The 17,302-nt window shown below is 45.0% G+C and overlaps 1 protein-coding gene across 1 annotated transcript in view; it reads right to left on the bottom strand.

Moving 5' to 3' along the window:
- LAMB4 (laminin subunit beta 4) overlaps positions 1–17,302 on the bottom strand; it is a 112,938-nt gene that overhangs the window by 57,735 nt on the left and 37,901 nt on the right. The window contains 5 exon segments of the mRNA XM_065883543.1: positions 10,691–10,841; positions 11,773–11,853; positions 14,200–14,308; positions 17,132–17,203; positions 17,206–17,298. Of these exon segments, the coding sequence (XP_065739615.1) occupies positions 10,691–10,841; positions 11,773–11,853; positions 14,200–14,308; positions 17,132–17,203; positions 17,206–17,298 (506 nt within the window).

The following is a 17,302-nucleotide window of genomic DNA, read 5'->3' as shown; positions in this document are numbered from 1 at the left end:
CCTATAGATAATACTTCTTTGATGACTTTTGCATCTGCCTCTCGACACTTCCAGCCTCCACCGGAATGCTGCCTCTTGTTACTTTCTGCCTGTATTGCTGCAACAGTCTCTTGGCTGTTCTCTCCGTGATCTCGCTAGTCCAATACATACCGCACACTGCTGCCAACAAGCATTTCAAATGCTTTCTCACTGCCAAGAGCATCATGCCCAAATTACTTAGCCTGGAGTTCAAGTTGCTCTGTGATCTACCACAAACTGCTCTTCATTTGACAAATGTTCATTTAGTAACAACTCAACCCCCACCTCTGAATCAGGAATGCATATACGAATAGGACAGATTCCCAGCCACAGAAGGGTTTAGAATCTTGCGTGGGAGACAGAAAGGTAAATAAGAAATGAGACGGAGATACATGTAAACTCATCTCTATGCAACATTTTGATGAAAAAAATGTTTCATCAAAAACATTCGCATTTGGGCTTCCCTGGTGGCGCAGTGGTTGAGAGTCCGCCTGCCAATGCAGGGGACGCGGGTTCGTGCCCCGGTCCGGGAAGATCCCACATGCCGCAGAGCGGCTGGGCCCGTGAGCCATGGCCGCTGGGCCTGCGCGTCCGGAGCCTGTGCTCCGCGGCGGGAGAGGCCACAGCATTGAGAGGCCCGCGTAACGCAAAAAAAAAAAAAAAAAAAAAATTCGCATTTAATGAAAGACGATGGCAGGCTCAGGGCGATCGGTCAGCAACTTAGAGTCAAGCATGAGAATCAGAAGGGCTCCCCGGCAGCATTTACAGAAACTCATCTCCTTTAGTGAGAGGGCAGGAAGAGCTCAAGACCAGCCACAAGACTTAATTGGAAGAGCTGCGGAACTTCAGGGAAGGCTGAGTTCTCAGCCCTGGTAAGTCACCTATGCCCAAGTCAGTCCCTCCCTTCACAGGGAAGCAGGGGGATCTTGAGGCATGGGTGATGCACGTGAGAATCGTGAACCTTGAGGTTCTCCTGAGCACTCTTGGACTATAGAAGTAATCCACTCACACTTATTCGAAAATAGAGGCCCCCCCCTCCATCCTCGCCCACCTCTATCCCTGCCACATTTGAAGACGAGGCAGAAATCTCAAATGATGCAGGCACCTTAAAAGAAAACGTGTGCATTCCTGAGGATCTGCCCCTCCTGACCACTTGCCTGATAATTAGGGTCAAGTTGCAGCATGATCTGATGGGAAAGGGCTGCATCTCCGAGAAGGACCTGGTTAACACGAACAAGTAGCAACTGGGAGAGGATGGCTGGGCATGGATCGTGAGGGGTGCCAGATCAAGGGGACAGAATGTGAAATCAGGTAAGGAGAGTTTGCTGGTTTGGGGTCACCGGTGATAAAGGATTTAGCAGCCTGGCAAGGGCCCTGGAGCCCTGCGAGATGCTTGGCGAAAGCTGTGGTCCACAGTAATGAAGCAGAGCTGTCAGAACTGCTGTAGCAGGCTGGGGAGGATGGGCTATAAGGCTCAAAGAACTAGGCATGCTTGAATGGGTATAAGATGCAAGGCTGGAAAACCCATCAGCTGACTATATTCCTTGTCCATTTTTCAAGACGGTGAGGAATGCACTGGTGAGGGGCCACCAGCGTCACTGAGCGGCAGAGGATAGGGTACCCTCTGTAGGCTGGTAGCCTAAACCATTACAAAATTGAGCTCTTCAGTATCACTGTGGTGGACAGGATCGTGGACTATCAAGGGCTGGGGAGCATTTAACTCTCAAAAGCGAGATGGGTATAATTATAATGGTCAGCGAGGCTGGAATAGGAGACAAGAGGGCCTGACCTACAGGAATCTTCTGTGGAGACGACTAATAGAACGTGATGCTCCTAGTCGACAAGATATTGCCTAACGTGTGTACTCCAAAGTGATCAAGTACGAACTGGCAGAAGGCTGAGTTCAGCCACCTCAACAGAAAGACATAATCCTTCCCCAAATTTATAGAGCTGAGCAAATTCTCAGACTCAGACCCCAGTGACTGAATGAGAGGCTGCGTCCCAATGAGGAAAGACTCTTCGACACCACAGCAAGTGTCAATTCTCTCACTTATCTCTCAAAGAGATCTATGTTTATTTACTAGTCTATTGGGGAAGCAGAAATGCCTAGATCTTTCGAGGGCTAATGGATACAGGATCTGAGTTGATACTGAGAACCAGGTACCCAAAGGGCCATCATGGTCCCCCTGTTAGAACAGGGCATATGAGGGTCAGGTAGTAAATGGAGATCTGACTCAGGTTCTTCTCACAGTCAGTTCTCTGGGTTTACTGAACCATTGATTGTTTCCTCTAATTCTTGTATATGTATTGGAAAGGAGCTGCTTGGCAGTTGGCATTGATGTTAGTGCCCCTATAGTAGGAAAGGCCGAGTAAAACCTTGTGAAATGCCCACCCTCCATTGCCCTCCCCACCAGCACCAAGCCAAGATAGTAAATAAAAAGCAATATTGCAAATCAGAGGCATTCTCAAAGTGCCACTCTCAAGACTTGGTGGTGGGTCTCATATCATACCCCCATTACAAATTTTATACTAATATAACTAAGTTGTAGCCCCACTTGGCAGCTGTCCTGCTGGAAGGAGTTTCATAACCAGAGCCGGTTACCACCACCCTGGTGCATGATACGCAGCTACTGAAATGCAAAATGTGTTTTCTTCTATCTCCATGAGGAAGAAGAAACAGAAGCAATTTGTATTCGCTTGGGATGGGCGATTGTGTATATTTAGTCTTGCCCCAAAGCTATTAATTCTCCTGCTCTCTGTAACAGTATAGCCCCAAAGAATCTGGACCATCCAGATGTTCTACAAAATATGACACTGACTCCCTATACTGAAGGATAGTGAATTGAATCCCTTGGTCTAAGGCGATGTCATGTGGTGTCCCACAGTGAGAATCGGACACCCTATGGCCTTGGTCAGCACCACTCTCTGACAGCTCAAAGAGTGTCTAATTCACCAGTGTCGTAAAACACAACTTCCTCAGCCCAAGGGATCCACTCTACAGTAAAAGAAGTGTATCAGTGGTCATGTGACTTTGGGATCCACTGTTCCTACACAAACCATGGCATCCAGAAGATGCTGACCTGAGATGGCAGTGGGATGGGGCCCCTAAAAGATGCATTCGTTTCACGAGCTTGGAAATGACACCCTGTGAGATGGGGCAGTTTTCTTCTAGATGTTATTTACTCCTTAAACCAATGGTCTTTACGTGATGCTGTGTCCCCAGCAGGGAAAACGCATGGGTTTGGGAACCAAGTAGGAATAGCCAAGCTCATTGTCACTCCCAGTGACCGTGAATTTCTTATGTTTGCAGTTAAAATTGGCACTGCATGCTATAGAGATAAATAATATAATTCAGGTTAATAATTTAAATTTTTAATATTTCTTTACTTAGGATGACATTAAATAGCACATAAAAATATTTTGACAAGTTGAGAGAGACTATGGAAGAAAGTAAAAAGCTTTACACTTTACTATCTTCAAGGGCCCTTTCCCTAATTTCTGAATAGGGGGCCCTGCATTTTAATTTTTATTTTGCCCTGGCCCTGCACATGGGTCTGAGCATGCGGGAGTGAACTTAAGTCTGTGCTGTTAGTGTACTGCCTGGTCCCCTTTACTGGGCCACTCTATCTCGCCACCAGCTCCTGGGATTGTTGGTTGCTATGTCTCACCACTGCTCCCTTCTCTTGAGAATTGCCCTTGGCTGATGTGAGCCACCTCACCTGGGAGGTGATCTGCATCTGCCCTGGCAGCCTACAGCCGTGTCTGCCTGACATGAGAAGACAGCCCTGGGGCCTCACTGGGGGACAACTCTGTGGTGCAATTTCTGCTTCACAGCTTCCCCAGGGGATCAGGCAAGGCTAGACTCAGGCAAGGCCTAGCTGCCATCCTTGCCTCACTTTCCCCGCTCCCCAGCCTACTGCCCTCCTCCCTGACAGGTTTCTCCTGATGAGTGCTTCCTTAGTAAAACACATGCGCCCAGATCTCTGTTGTAATCTCTGATCGTAGAGAATCCAACCTAAGACAGTGACTCAGTGCACGCGCGCGCACGCACACGCATTTATATAAAACTGAAATAAAAGTTTCACCAAAAAATGCTCTTGTTGTATATTCTTCTGTTGTACTAAACTGATCCGGTCAATTGATTTCATGACCTACTTACTAATAGGCATGACCTGTAGTTTGAAAATTACTGACCTATGGGACTCCAGAGATAGAAACGATTAATTATGTCCAGATGTCAGGCTAGGGAATGTCAGAGAAAGATAAATCTGAATTGGGTCTTAAGGGATGACCAGAAGTTTTGCAAGTCAGTAATACAGAGGTGGTCATTTCAGGCAAGAGTCAGGAGAGGAGGCCATGGATGCTTTGAGCAGTGTTTCTCAAAGTGCTACCAGGGACCACTCGGATCACTTGGGGCGCTCGGCAAACATGCAGATTTCTTTTCTCCCTCCAAATGATCCAAAATGTGTGGGTTTTTTTTTTTTAAATCATTGTGCCAAACACCTCAAATATTTAAATCCAAAAGAAGCTCACAAAATGTACCCATGTTTTCCTAAGTCTTTGATGGTTCCAATTTGAACCTCATTGCTCTAGAGCAAATACTGCCTAATTGAGTTTTCTACAATAAAAATGTTCTATATTTGCATTATCCAATACAATAGTCCCGTGTATAGAGCTACCTGAAAAAACTTGACTAGTCTCACATTCCCTGATTCAGCATCTCAAGTGGAAGGCCCTAGCATCTGAATTCTAAACAATCTCCCTGGGCAATACTTACGCACAGTAAAATTTAGAAGTTCGCTGATCATTGCCACGGTGAACAAGGGCACTCCCTACTTTTCTCTTTCAGGTGGGCTTCAGATTGAGAATGCCAAGAGTCAGAGAAGGCTTCATGGGCGTGTGGCATGGCAACAGAAACAAGGAGAATAAAGAGCAAAGCCTCTGTGACTTGGTGTACATGGGCCTGGAAGGAAGAACGCCATCTATGAAGCCTTCTCTTATCCTCTCGGTTGGAGGTGTTTCTCCTTAAGTGGAATCTGTATCACATTATGTACACCTCTTTATGATATGATACTTACCCCACCCTGCCATGCATTCATTGTTTGTATACGTGGCTCATTTCCCCCACCACAATCTTAAGGGCAGGCTCTAATGTCTAGGTATTTCCATTTTCATTCAATCAATCATTTCATCCACTCGAGAAAGTCTCGTATGAATAAGGAACTGTTTCAGCTGCTGGGTTTATGAACAAGACAGCTAACGTCTGCTTTCCTTTGCTTTTCCAACATGCCCCTTCATGCATACGCACACGAGAGTGCTCAGTAAAGACCCCGGCATAACAAATGAACAAACAAACAAACAGGCCTAAAGTGGCCCTGACCTCAAGTGAATGCTAGTGGGCTAGCTACAAGGTCTTCAGGTCTCCTCTGGCCTTCTGAAACCATCAGAGGGAGGGCCCTGTGGAGGCGGCATCACCCTGGCACTCACGCCGGCAATGACCAACTACATCCATCTCAGATTCAAGGGCACGGTCACACACCACCCCCAGGGACATTAACATGTCCTTTCTCCAACTGGGAAGACAGCCATTCCTCAATACTGTATCTCTCCTTTCTAACATGATAAGAAAGTGTAAATTCAGAGTCTGACTCTTCAACTCTCCAAAATCTTATTTTCCAGAAATTTTCATTTTGTAGAGAAATAAAGCTATTGAAGTTTTCCCCAGAGCCTCGAATTACTTTCAGCTGGCTTCTTCCTTTCCTTCATTCTATTCTCCAGGATAATAGGGCTTACACTGGCTGATCACTTACACGGGCCACGCATGGTTCTAAATGCACTACCCGGGTTATGTGCTTACAGTACAACAGACAACGACCCTGAAGAAATGATTTACCTTATTCTGCTCATCTGCTCGAATGCTTTGCTTCTGATTTCTCTTCAGTATTATGCTTCCTCTGTCAGTTACGAAATCATCTCCTTGTTGCTGCAAATACACATCACACGTAGGCAGAGCTGTTGCTAGTACCTTAAAAAGAAACGACTGTTTAAGTAACCAACAAAAGTTCCAACTTTACCAGAGTTCAAGAGTTTCAGATTATACCACACTTTAAAAGGTAATCGTGGGCTTCCCTGGTGGCGCAGTGGTTGAGAGTCCGCCTGCCAATGCAGGGGACACGGGTTTGTGCCCCGGTCCGGGAAGATCCCACATGCCGCGGAGCGGCTGGACCCTTGAGCCATGGCCGCTGAGCCTGCGCGTCCGGAGCCTGTGCTCCGCAACGGGAGAGGCCACAGCAGTGAGAGGCCCGCGTACCGCAAAAAAAAAAAAAAAAAAAAAGGTAATCGTGATTCTCACTCAATAGCTTCAGGAAGAACACATAGAGGCAGCTTATAATTTTTTGTTTCTCTATGAAAAGGGGCAATTTTTAGTGGTCCTAAAACTCTGTGTTGGGTTTTTTTTTTTTTTGCGGTACACGGGCCTCTCACTGCTGCGGCCCCTCCCGTTGCGGAGCACAGGCTCGGGATGCGCAGGCTCCGCGGCATGTGGGATCTTCCCGGACCGGGGCACGAACCCGTGTCCCCTGCATCGTCAGGCGGACTCTCAACCACTGCGCCCCCTGGGAAGCCCGGTTTTTTTTTTTTTTTTTAAGGGTTGCTCAACCAGTGCAATTCTAAACTTTGAAAGCACTTCTTTTCTATTGGTTTTGTGGTGTTTTGAAAATTAACAATATGCATGATATACAGATTCAAAGATCATTAGATGTTGTAATTTTAACACTCTCCAGACCAATTTCTTTTAGTTCTCATGGTTTGCAGAATCTGGTCTTAAACGTTCCCATGAGAGATTATACCGGGATAGCAAGATTCCACCAACCAAACTATTAAAACAGCAGACTAGCATTGATGCAACTCCAGTTTCCTTAAAATCCTGGGTTTTATGGGACTCTGTTTTATATCATCTCCTTAGTCATTCAGCTGCCGACCCAGTTAGAATCTCCAATTGCTCATTTCCAAATTCTCACTGTACCCTAGACATCGATGTTTGCTTGATGTTTCATTGTTGGTTTTACAGTCAAGGTTTTTAACTTCACAGGTGCCCTGGTTGTTCATCGTGAGCAGGCAGCCTTGAGGTCAGCTGTAGTCAACTTCAGGAACCCTCATACTCTGTGGTCACTGTTCAGACTCTCAGCCATGCTCTCCGACCAGCTCCTCAACCTTGTGATCAGGACCCTTTGGACAGGCCACACTGGATTACGTTTGTTTGTCCTCTTCATTTTTTCCCTCTCATCTATTGTGTTCATCTTGTAACACAAAATTATAAGCTATTTTACCACTTTTATACAGAAAACATATTATGGAATTAACTTTATATTATACTACATTAAATGCCGTACCATGTTAAATTCAATCAATATTAACTTTTGTGACCACAGTTAGTTTCTATAACAAGCCAGTGTTTCCCAAACTGTGTACAGATCACCTGGGGATCTTGCTAACATGTTGATTGGATTCAATAGGTCTGGGTGGGGCCTCAGAGCCTCCAAGTCTAATGAATCCACAAGTGATGACACTATTGTTGGTCTACACACCACATTTTGAGTAGCAAGGATATTGCCACAGACTGAAGGTTTGTATCCCACTCCCCCTCTCCCAAATTCATGTTGAAATCGAATCCCCAGTTGATGGTATTAGGAAGTGGGGTTTGGGGGAGGTGATTAGGACTAGTACCCTTATAAAACAGGCCCCAGAGAGCTCCCCTGTCATGTGAGGACTCAGCCATCTAAGAACCTGGAAGTGGGTCTCAGACATTGAATCTGCAGGCACTTGACCTTAGACTTCCCAGTCTGCAGAACTGTGAGAAATAAGTTTATGTTGTTTATAAGCTACCCAGTCTATGGTATTTTTAGCAGCCCAGACAGACTGAGAAAGATTAGATAGATAGGTAGGTAAATGATAGGTGAACAGATAGCTGATAGATAGATGACAGATAATAGGTAAACAAGTGATTGAGAGATGATAGATAGATAGGTAGATGTAGATACAAATATACATATCTTTCTGAAGACCCACCAACAAAGTTAACTGTCATTCTTCTTAGCTCTCCTATTTGAGTATTAAAACAATTATTTGAAAGCTGGGGTCTTGGATTCATGTCCTTTCATGTCTCCATCCCCATCCTTTCTCTTCTCCCTGAACCTTGCCCCTTCTCCTTCCCTGTCTGGACTACTGCATCCTGAGTCCCTCCACCCCAGGCTCCACTTCTCCTGGATGGTGTCCGTAAGGGCACAGAGGACAATCTTCATCACGTCATGCCTTTGCTCAGAAGGTTTCAACGAGTTCTCATTGCCCCAAGAAAATTTAGCCTCTTTAATAGGAGAATCTAATTTTCTCTTCCAGTATCCCTTTCCTATAGAAACTTTCTGTTCTACCTGCAAATACACCTGCGTTGCTTTTCCTCTGAACTGTTACTTAGAACTTTTCTGGTTGGACTGTCTTCTCCCCTCATCCACCAATGGAAACGCTCATGGCTTTCTGGTCTCAGGCAAATGATTCTACCTGTGTGTTAAGACCATTCGTAAAGGATCAGTCGTGACTCCAAAATCCTAATGCACTTACGGACTCTCCTTGTTGTATGGCACTGCTCCCATCCTGAGCTATCTATGAAAAATATCAGCTATGGTTAAAAACTTCTAGAGGGCAGAGATGCTAACTAATCCCTTTCTACGCCAGTCTTAGCCTGGAGCTCAGCATTATGTACCTGGCTATAAACGGGGGTTCCTGTGACCCCCTCCTTGAGTTCGATCATTTGCTAGAATGGCTCACAGAACTCAGGGAAGCACTTATTTATATTTACTGGTTTGTTATATAATAAAGGATATGATGAAGGAGACAGATAAACACACAGATGAAGATGTACACCGGACCGGAAGGATCCCAGACACGGGAGCTTCTGTCCCTTTGTGGTTGGGATGCACCACCCTCCCAGCACACAGATATGGTCACCAACCTCGAAACTCTCTGAACCCAGTACTTTCGGGAATTGGATGGCGTCTTCAACCCACACGCATGATGGATCATTACCTCAGTCTCCCTCACCTCTCCCCTTCCTGGAGGCTGGTGGGTGGAGGCAAAAGTTTCAAGCTTCTAATCATGGCTTGGTCTTTCTGATGACCAGCCACCATACTGAAGCCATCCAGGAGCCCACCCAGAGTCACCTCATCAGAACACATGACACTCTTATCACCCAGGAAAGTCCAAAGGATTTGGGAGCTCTGTGTCAGGAACCAGGGGCCAAGATCACCTGTATATACATATATTTTTTTCCTATTATTTCATGATAGTTTTAGCCTAAATATAAATATCAATATTCTTTTCCCAAAGCTTTTTTTTTTCTTTCAGTTACCATCATAAACCTGCAATACTAAAAGCAATGAAGAAGAATCTAGACATAGGATTGCTTTATCTTGACTCCACCCACCGCAGTTGTGAGCCTAGGTCGGGACAGTGTAAGCCTCCTCTTCTTGCCCTAATCTCAGTCAGTAAAAGAGCAAATTCCGGGCTTCCCTGGTGGCGCAGTGGTTGAGAGTCCGCCTGCCGATGCAGGGGACATGGGTTCGTGCCCCGGTCCGGGAAGATCCCACATGCTGCGGAGCGGCTGGGCCCGTGAGCCATGGCCACTGAGCCTGTGCTCCGCAACGGGAGAGGCCACAACAGTGAGAGGCCCGCGTACGGCAAAAAAAAAAAAAAAAAAAAAAAAAAAGCAAATTCCAAGCCTCTTAAGGGGTATTTTCATCCCTCCCACCAGTCGTGTCCAGATAAGGAAGAGACCTCAGGAAAAGACTTAGTCACTGGAACCTGGAATGAGTTCCCAATTTTCTATCCAAATCCTGTCTCCAGAATCAACTTTCACATGCCTTCTCCCCTTGAAGTCGTTCGCCTCACATCGCCTTTTCCTTTTTCATATTCCTGCTTGTGGCTGGACTCAAAGGCATAAGAGTGTCATGGGAGGCTAACCTGTATTTTCTCTGATGGGTTCAGATGCCTGGGTTTGCCCCCCTCATAAGACTTTGGGATAAATATTTTTAGGGAGCATCTCCCGCAGGACTGCTGACTTGTAGGGAATGAAGCAGACCAAGCGACATTTCCAATCACACACTCCTATGAACAGCACTGAGGACTGCTAATCCGAGATGAGCTTCAGGAGGCCAGCGAGCACATCTTACACTTAGCTCAGTACCGTATTCATTCATTCATTAGCAGAGAGCCATGGCTTCCGACTATGCACCAATCATAGTGCTTGTCACTAGAGCAACAGAGGCGATGGGGTACACATCCTCCCTTCCCTCTCACGGTTTACAGTGTTGTCAGGGAGACAGACCAGGAAATGCTCAGTGAACACATTCTATCTGATGGGTACCTTGAAAGAGCAAAACTCAAGTCCATTTCATCACAACTTAATGCAATTCACACTCGGCTCTGTGCCAGAACAGGGATACAAAGATGAACAAAATGCAGACTCTGCCCTCAAGACTTTATAGAATCTGCAGTTCCACTCTGCTGTGTTTGTGGGCAAAACCACTCTCTTCCGGGTAACTTACCCACGATCTCAAGGGTGTGTGTATTTACCCACACCGCCTCAAATGAAGTCTGTAAAGAGAGTCCATGAAATACGAACCAAAGGAGCCAGTCCCTGGAGTGGCGTGGCTTCCGCTGCCTCGTAGACGTAGAAATTCAAAGGAGCAAAGAAATAGCTGGGCGCCGGCTCAGTGCAGCTGCGACCTGTGACATGCGGACGACAATCACACCGCCCATCCTCGGGTGAGCACCTGAGGGAAAACAAACCCACCTCCTAAAAAAATGTGGAGGAGGGACGGGTGTAAGATAAGGGCCTTGGGGGTGTTGGGCTAAATGCCCCTTGGGTTTGGACCCATTCTTTGAAACCAACAATCAACCATCCTGGGGAGGATGTGGAGAAACAACGGATCTACAGGTCTGGTTTTTTTGTTTATTTGTTTGTTTTTTAAACTTTTTATTTTATATTGGAGTAGAGTTAATTAACAATGATGTGTTGGTTTCAGGTGTACAGCAAAGTGATTCAGTTATACACATACATGCATCTATTCTTTTTCAAATTCTTTTCCGATTTAGGTTGTTACGTAATATTGAGCAGAGTTCCCTGTGCTATACAGTAGGTCCTTGCTGGTTATCCATTTTAAATACAGCAGTGTGTCCATGTCAGTCCCAAACTCCCTAACTATCCGTCCCCCTGACCGCACCACCACCACCTTCCCCTGCTAGTAACCATAAGTTTGTTCTCTCCATTCTACAGGTCTAGTCTTGACAAGCAAATCCAGGTCAATGAAACCTTGCTTGCCACTTCTCTCCTCAGAGGCTCTCTGATTCTGCTCTATAAACTGGGCAAAGGAGACTGCAGGACCTCTCTTTACAGGCTGACAAAAGGTTGGACTTTTAGGCAGGTCAGGTCACACATTTGCAGGCATCTTTCATACCACCTCGGGATGACAGTTCTACTGCCTGGGTATCTCACCCGTGGAAATATCTGAAGTGAAAGAAATCAGTCGGGCTACCGTTAATGTCTCAAGATCGCAGCTTTTCAATGCCCTTTGCTTGTCATGGAATGAACTCCTTCACCTATGTCTATAAGCATGTCCAAGTGAGATGTGCTTTTGTTTATTTGATGGAAATGGGAGTGAGGAATATTGCCACAAAACTTCGTCATTCATTTTACTGACTTACACGTTGGAATAAGCACTTCAAATATCACAGTCACAGGGAGAACATCCGTGGAGGTGATTTTCCAGTCCCCAGTATCCAACCTACAAAGAGAAAATGCTCAGTGGATTCCAGCCTTCAAGACATCTGCTGCTCTGAAGTGTAATATTAAAAGCACTAGCGTTCCATCGACGCATAGCAAACAGCCATGTAGCCTGAACAATCACACAGTAGCTTGCTCGCCTACGCACTTGGTAATGATCTTCTAAAAACACACACCTCCCATTTCTAGGACTTGAAATGAAGGGGACGGGGGTTTGTCTATGTATTGCTTTGAATGGAAATGCGATGGATAATCAAAAAGGACCTACCATATAGCACAGGGAACTCTACTTAGTATTCTGCAATAACCTAAATGAGAAAAGAATCGGAAAAAGAATAGATATATGTACATGTGTAACTGAATCACTTTGCTGTACACCTGAAACTAACGCAACACTGTAAATTAACTATACTCCAATAAAAAAAAAGAGAAAGAAATGCAGTGGAAATCTCACAGTTCCTCTGACAGCGTCAATGTTAGCTTCAAGCTGGGTTGTCTAAGGTCAGCCAGGAGAAATTCTTCGACTAGCCTACTTGCAACTGCTTTCAGTCCCTTACCATAAAATCCCTAGGGATTTTTACTTACACACTATGGCAACGTTTGGGGCTAAAAAAAAAATCATTCAGGCTGATTTTAACATCTTATACGACTATCACAGTTTGGTAGAATCACTTGCTTATAAATAATTGTTTTGGCTAACATACTCTCCCTGTGTGAGAGACTCAACTCTATTCAAGACTTTTGTCATCATTGCAACATCTTGACCTTTATTTGATATAAACAGCTGGTGAGATATAAACAGCTACTTCTTAAGTCTGACATTCACTGTAAAATACTCAGAAAAAGACTTCCGCCTCAAATCTCGATTTAACAAACTCAGATAGAATTAACATCTTAGTAGGCACGGAACTCTCATTTGAAATTGGTTAAGTATCTGTATGCTTTTAGTTGTCATCTTGGAAAAATTTTATGTCCAGTTTACTCAAAAAGATTTATTTTAAATATCAAAAGTTGACATAGTTTGTTACAAAACGCAGCAAAGGGCCTTTGATATTTTTCCCAAAACCAAACTTTAGTTTAGGCAAAAACAATGTGAACTGAGCTGCTTTATCCAGGATGGGGTTGTGAAAACCCCCTCTAGGGTACGCTGTCATGTTGGCCCCCCAGGGGACCATCCAGGGCACCACTGACAGATGTGCGGTACCAAGCAGATGCCTCGGCTCAGCTATGATGGACAAGTTCCCCCATCACCGGCCCCTGCTCACTTTCCTTTTGCAGACACAATTAAGTACACAGTGGCAGTTCACAAGCCAACGAAAAAAGGCAGCCCGTGTCTAAGGTTTGTCTGGAATGATCTGACCTGGTGTCTCTGTTGATCTGTTCACCAGCTCTGCACTCTTTTTTTGTGTTGTCCACTCACGGTCATGGAGCTCGGCATGGAGCACCTTCCAACGTGAAACTTCTAGATTACTTGTCCCGTCGTACAGAGTTCCCTCTACATATTTACTTCCTTGCTTTCTTTCCCCACCTCCTCTGCCCCATCCCCATGTGTTTTCAGTAAAGCAACTTACAATATTAGCACAAAACTATGTCGTAACAGACATATGTTTCTTATTTATCAGCTACATTTCTTCAGACACATCAAGGTCACTGTTCTTTTATTAGGTTAAATTTTTGTTTTTTCTTTCTAAAATGTCATGGTGGGCTGCCAAGATCAGAGGACAAAGAAAAGAGCCGGGTTTTTAACTCCCTAAATGCGTGACACATTTCTTATGGAGTGAAAAATGCTTTATTTTGCTAATTTGAGACATACATGCTCAAGTGGGTAGTGGAGTCTGTCAAAAATCCAAGGGTTTATTTCCCACAGGAATCTACAATACATTTAAACCTAAGGGTTGTTGTTTTTTTTAATGAGCTCATCCAAAATATTTTTAGGCATGGAGTGGTAAAGGTGGGAAAGAGACTGTGTATAAGAGACAGAAGAAAAGGCCCCACGATCTGGTGGGTTTAACAAGGGGGCCAGATAAATGCTCTTATATTCTACTGCTTGGTACTTCCAAGAGAACAGAGGATAAAACTATTGCTGTCAGTGCCTGGGTTGATTCTGTCCCAACTGGTAAAAGTCACGGTGCTAGTAAATGTTTAACAACTAGCTCTCTGCAGAAAGATGGGGGGGGGGGGGTTATTCCCAGTGTTCGCTGATTCCTGTAGTGTAAATACTTTTACCACGGGAGTACCGAAATACAATAGGACAAGGAAAGCAATCAACAGGACCAAGTCTCTTCTAGGCAATGCCAGTAGAAGACTGCATCACTCCCTAAAGGCGAAATCAGAGACAAATACGTATAGTGCATTCTTCACAGTGTGGTCCAGTAGCAAGAGACTGACACAGGCATTGGCCTGTTTCCACATCACAGGTCAAGAGTGGCATAATCCTTAGGGAGTTACAGTCACAGGCTGAAAGCACAGCATACACAATTATTCTCATTTTGATTTCTCCACGCTGGTAAATGTCCTTAACAGCTTACACTGAGCAAAACACGGGGCCACGAGAACACAGAGCAGCCTGCCCTGCCAAGTTCACTGTCTGCCTGGCTGCACCATTACTGGACTGCATTTAACCCCGCACAGGAAATGCAGTGCCAGACACTTTTGCAGCCCTCATGTGGTTCTACTGGATGGCAATTAGGAGGAGACAAGAGGTCATGCATGCTGCAGAGCTGGGCACAATTCTGAATGATGCTGGCTGGGTCGGGTGACTAGGGGAAGGGTTTCTAAGTGTCACCGTTATTACCGACAGCTCACTCTCCGGCAGAGGCACCTATGATAACCCTTTCTCTCCTCTCTCTTTCTTAGCACCTCGTTACTTTTTCTTTTCCATTCCCTCTCTCCTCTTTCTCTTCCACCCACTGGCAATGCTAATCCCGCTTATGTTGTAAAGGCTAAGAAATTGTGCAATCAGAGAAAGATGTGTATTTCCCCTGCAGGAAAAGCCAATGTGCATGGAAACAGCCCAAATGTCCGTCAACTGACGAGTAGATGAATTGTGGTATACCCATACAATGGAATATTATTCAGCGATAAAAAGAAACGAAGTACTGATATCTGCTACAACATGGGTGAACCTTGAAAACATGATGGTAAGCAAAAGAAGCCAGACACAAAAGACCACATATTATATGACTCCGCTTGTATGAAATGTCCAAGACAGACAAATCTATAGAAACAGAAAGGATATTAGTGCTTGCCTAGGGCTGGGGGGGATAGGGAGGTGGCGGCTAAAGCATGGGGTTTCCTTTCTTTTCTTTTTTATGGTAAAATACGTAAAACAGAAAATTTACCATCTTCACCATTTTTTTTTTTTTTTTTTTATGCGTTACGCGGGCCTCTCACTGTTGTGGCCTCTCCCGTTGCGGAGCACAGGCTCCGGACGCGCAGGCCCAGCGGCCATGGCTCACGGGCCCAGCCGCTCCGCGGCATGTGGGATCCTCCCAGACCGGGGCACGAACCCGTGTCCCCTGCATCGGCAGGCGGACTCTCAACCACTGCGCCACCAGGGAAGCCCCATCTTCACCATTTTTAAGTGTACAGGTCAACAACGTTAAGTACACTCACACTGCTGTGCAGTCAATCTCCAGAACTCTCTTCCTCTTGCAAAACTGAAACTCTGTCCCCATTAAATACCATTTCTCCCCATTCTTCCTCCCTCCCCCCAGCCCTTGGCCACCGCCATTCTACATTCTGTTAATATGGATTTGAGGGCTTCCCTGGTGGCGCAGTGGTTGAGAGTCCGCCTGCCGATGCAGGGGACGTGGGTTCGTGCCCCGGTCTGGGAAGATCCCACATGCCGCGGAGCGGCTGGGCCCGTGAGCCATGACCGCTGAGCCTGCGTGTCCGGAGCCTGTGCTCCGCAACAGGAGAGGCCACAACAGTGAGAGGCCCGCATACCGCAAAAAAAACCAAAAAAAACAAAAAAAAAAATATGGATTTGACTACCCTGGATACTTCATATTAGTGGAATCATTCAATACTTTTCCTTTGGGATCTGGCTTATTTCACTTAGCATAATGTTTTCAAGGTCCGTCCATATTATAGACTGGATCAGGATTTCCTTCCTTTTTTAAGGCTGAATAATATTCCACTGTGTTTACCTACCACACTTTGTTTATCCATCCATTCACTGATGGATACTTGGGGTGCTTCTACCTTTTGACTGTTGTGAATAATGCTTCTTCATATTTCTTTTTGGGGTAATGAAAATATTCTAAAATTGACTGTAGTGATGGTTATACACTCTGAATATACTAAAAAATCACTGAATTGTACACTTCAAAAAGTGAACTGTGTGTGAATTATGTGTAACTAAATCTCTTACAAAAGAAAAAACAAAGCAAAACAAAAAACCAACGTTTGGTCCATTTGCTGGAGGGCATAAGGTTAGTGAATCAGGGGAAATGCCAGGAGTACTGAAAGGTATAATAGGAAATTACATAATTCATTATGCTGAAATTTAATTTTGCATCAAGTCCAAAAAGAAGAGCTTTTTTTTTTTTTTAACAGAATGATTCATCTTGCTGCTTTCTAAACATGCAAATAATCCAGTTCCTTATATGGGCAAAACCACAGAGCATGACACTATGACCAAAGGGAAATAATTAACCCAGATGCTCTGTGGAATTAGCAGCTCTGTGAGACCCCAGGCAGCCCTGAGTTTCTGTGATCCTAGAGCCAATGACCTCCCCATTTGGCCCCAGAAAACTCTGAGGTTATTTCTATTTTCCCACAGCCACTTCCCTTGCTTCTTTCTTTCCTTTTCTTTGACAGAGAACATAAAACAATACTAAAATCAGTGTGAGAGGGAAAAAATAATTTAAAAAAATAAAAAGAAACCCCCCCACTTGAAAATTGCCTAAGAAGTCATCAACCTATGCAAAAATGCCTAATGTAATTTTACAAATCTGTAGAGTAGACTCCTAGTGGAGGTTTTTTAAGTTTTCATAACTTGGCATTAAATTTCTTGGCATTTCCCCCTGTGTTTGCTCCAGCAGCGAAAATGTGAGCACCCCCTGTTGGTTCTTCATGATAAACTCAGCAAACCACCTAAAAAAGTTCTCCACTAACTTACTAAAATTTGTGGGAGGTTTGGTACACTTAAAAATAAAAAAAATCCAGAGGCTGGTAGGACTCAGGTACTTACAATGACCAAATTTTAGACGTGACAGAGGCAGCTCCAAGCCTTAAATGCATTCAGGTTGGCGGCCCAGGCCCTGTTGACTTAACGCTGACAGCCCAGGGGGTCGGTGACGGTCAGTCTGTAGTGGTTGGTCTTGCATCGGTCGCACTCGGCTCCTTACACAGGCACTGGCCGGCCAAAGACCCCAAGTCAGGATCAGAGCGGCTCACACAAAGGCCACCCGAAATGGTCCCATCAGTGTCACATTCACAAGCTGG

This window comes from Phocoena phocoena, chromosome 9 (assembly GCF_963924675.1).
Source record: "Phocoena phocoena chromosome 9, mPhoPho1.1, whole genome shotgun sequence".
In the NCBI taxonomy this organism is placed as follows: domain Eukaryota; kingdom Metazoa; phylum Chordata; class Mammalia; order Artiodactyla; family Phocoenidae; genus Phocoena; species Phocoena phocoena.
The sequence above is the reverse complement of the archived record's forward strand: the minus strand, read 5'-3'. Positions and strand labels throughout refer to the sequence as shown.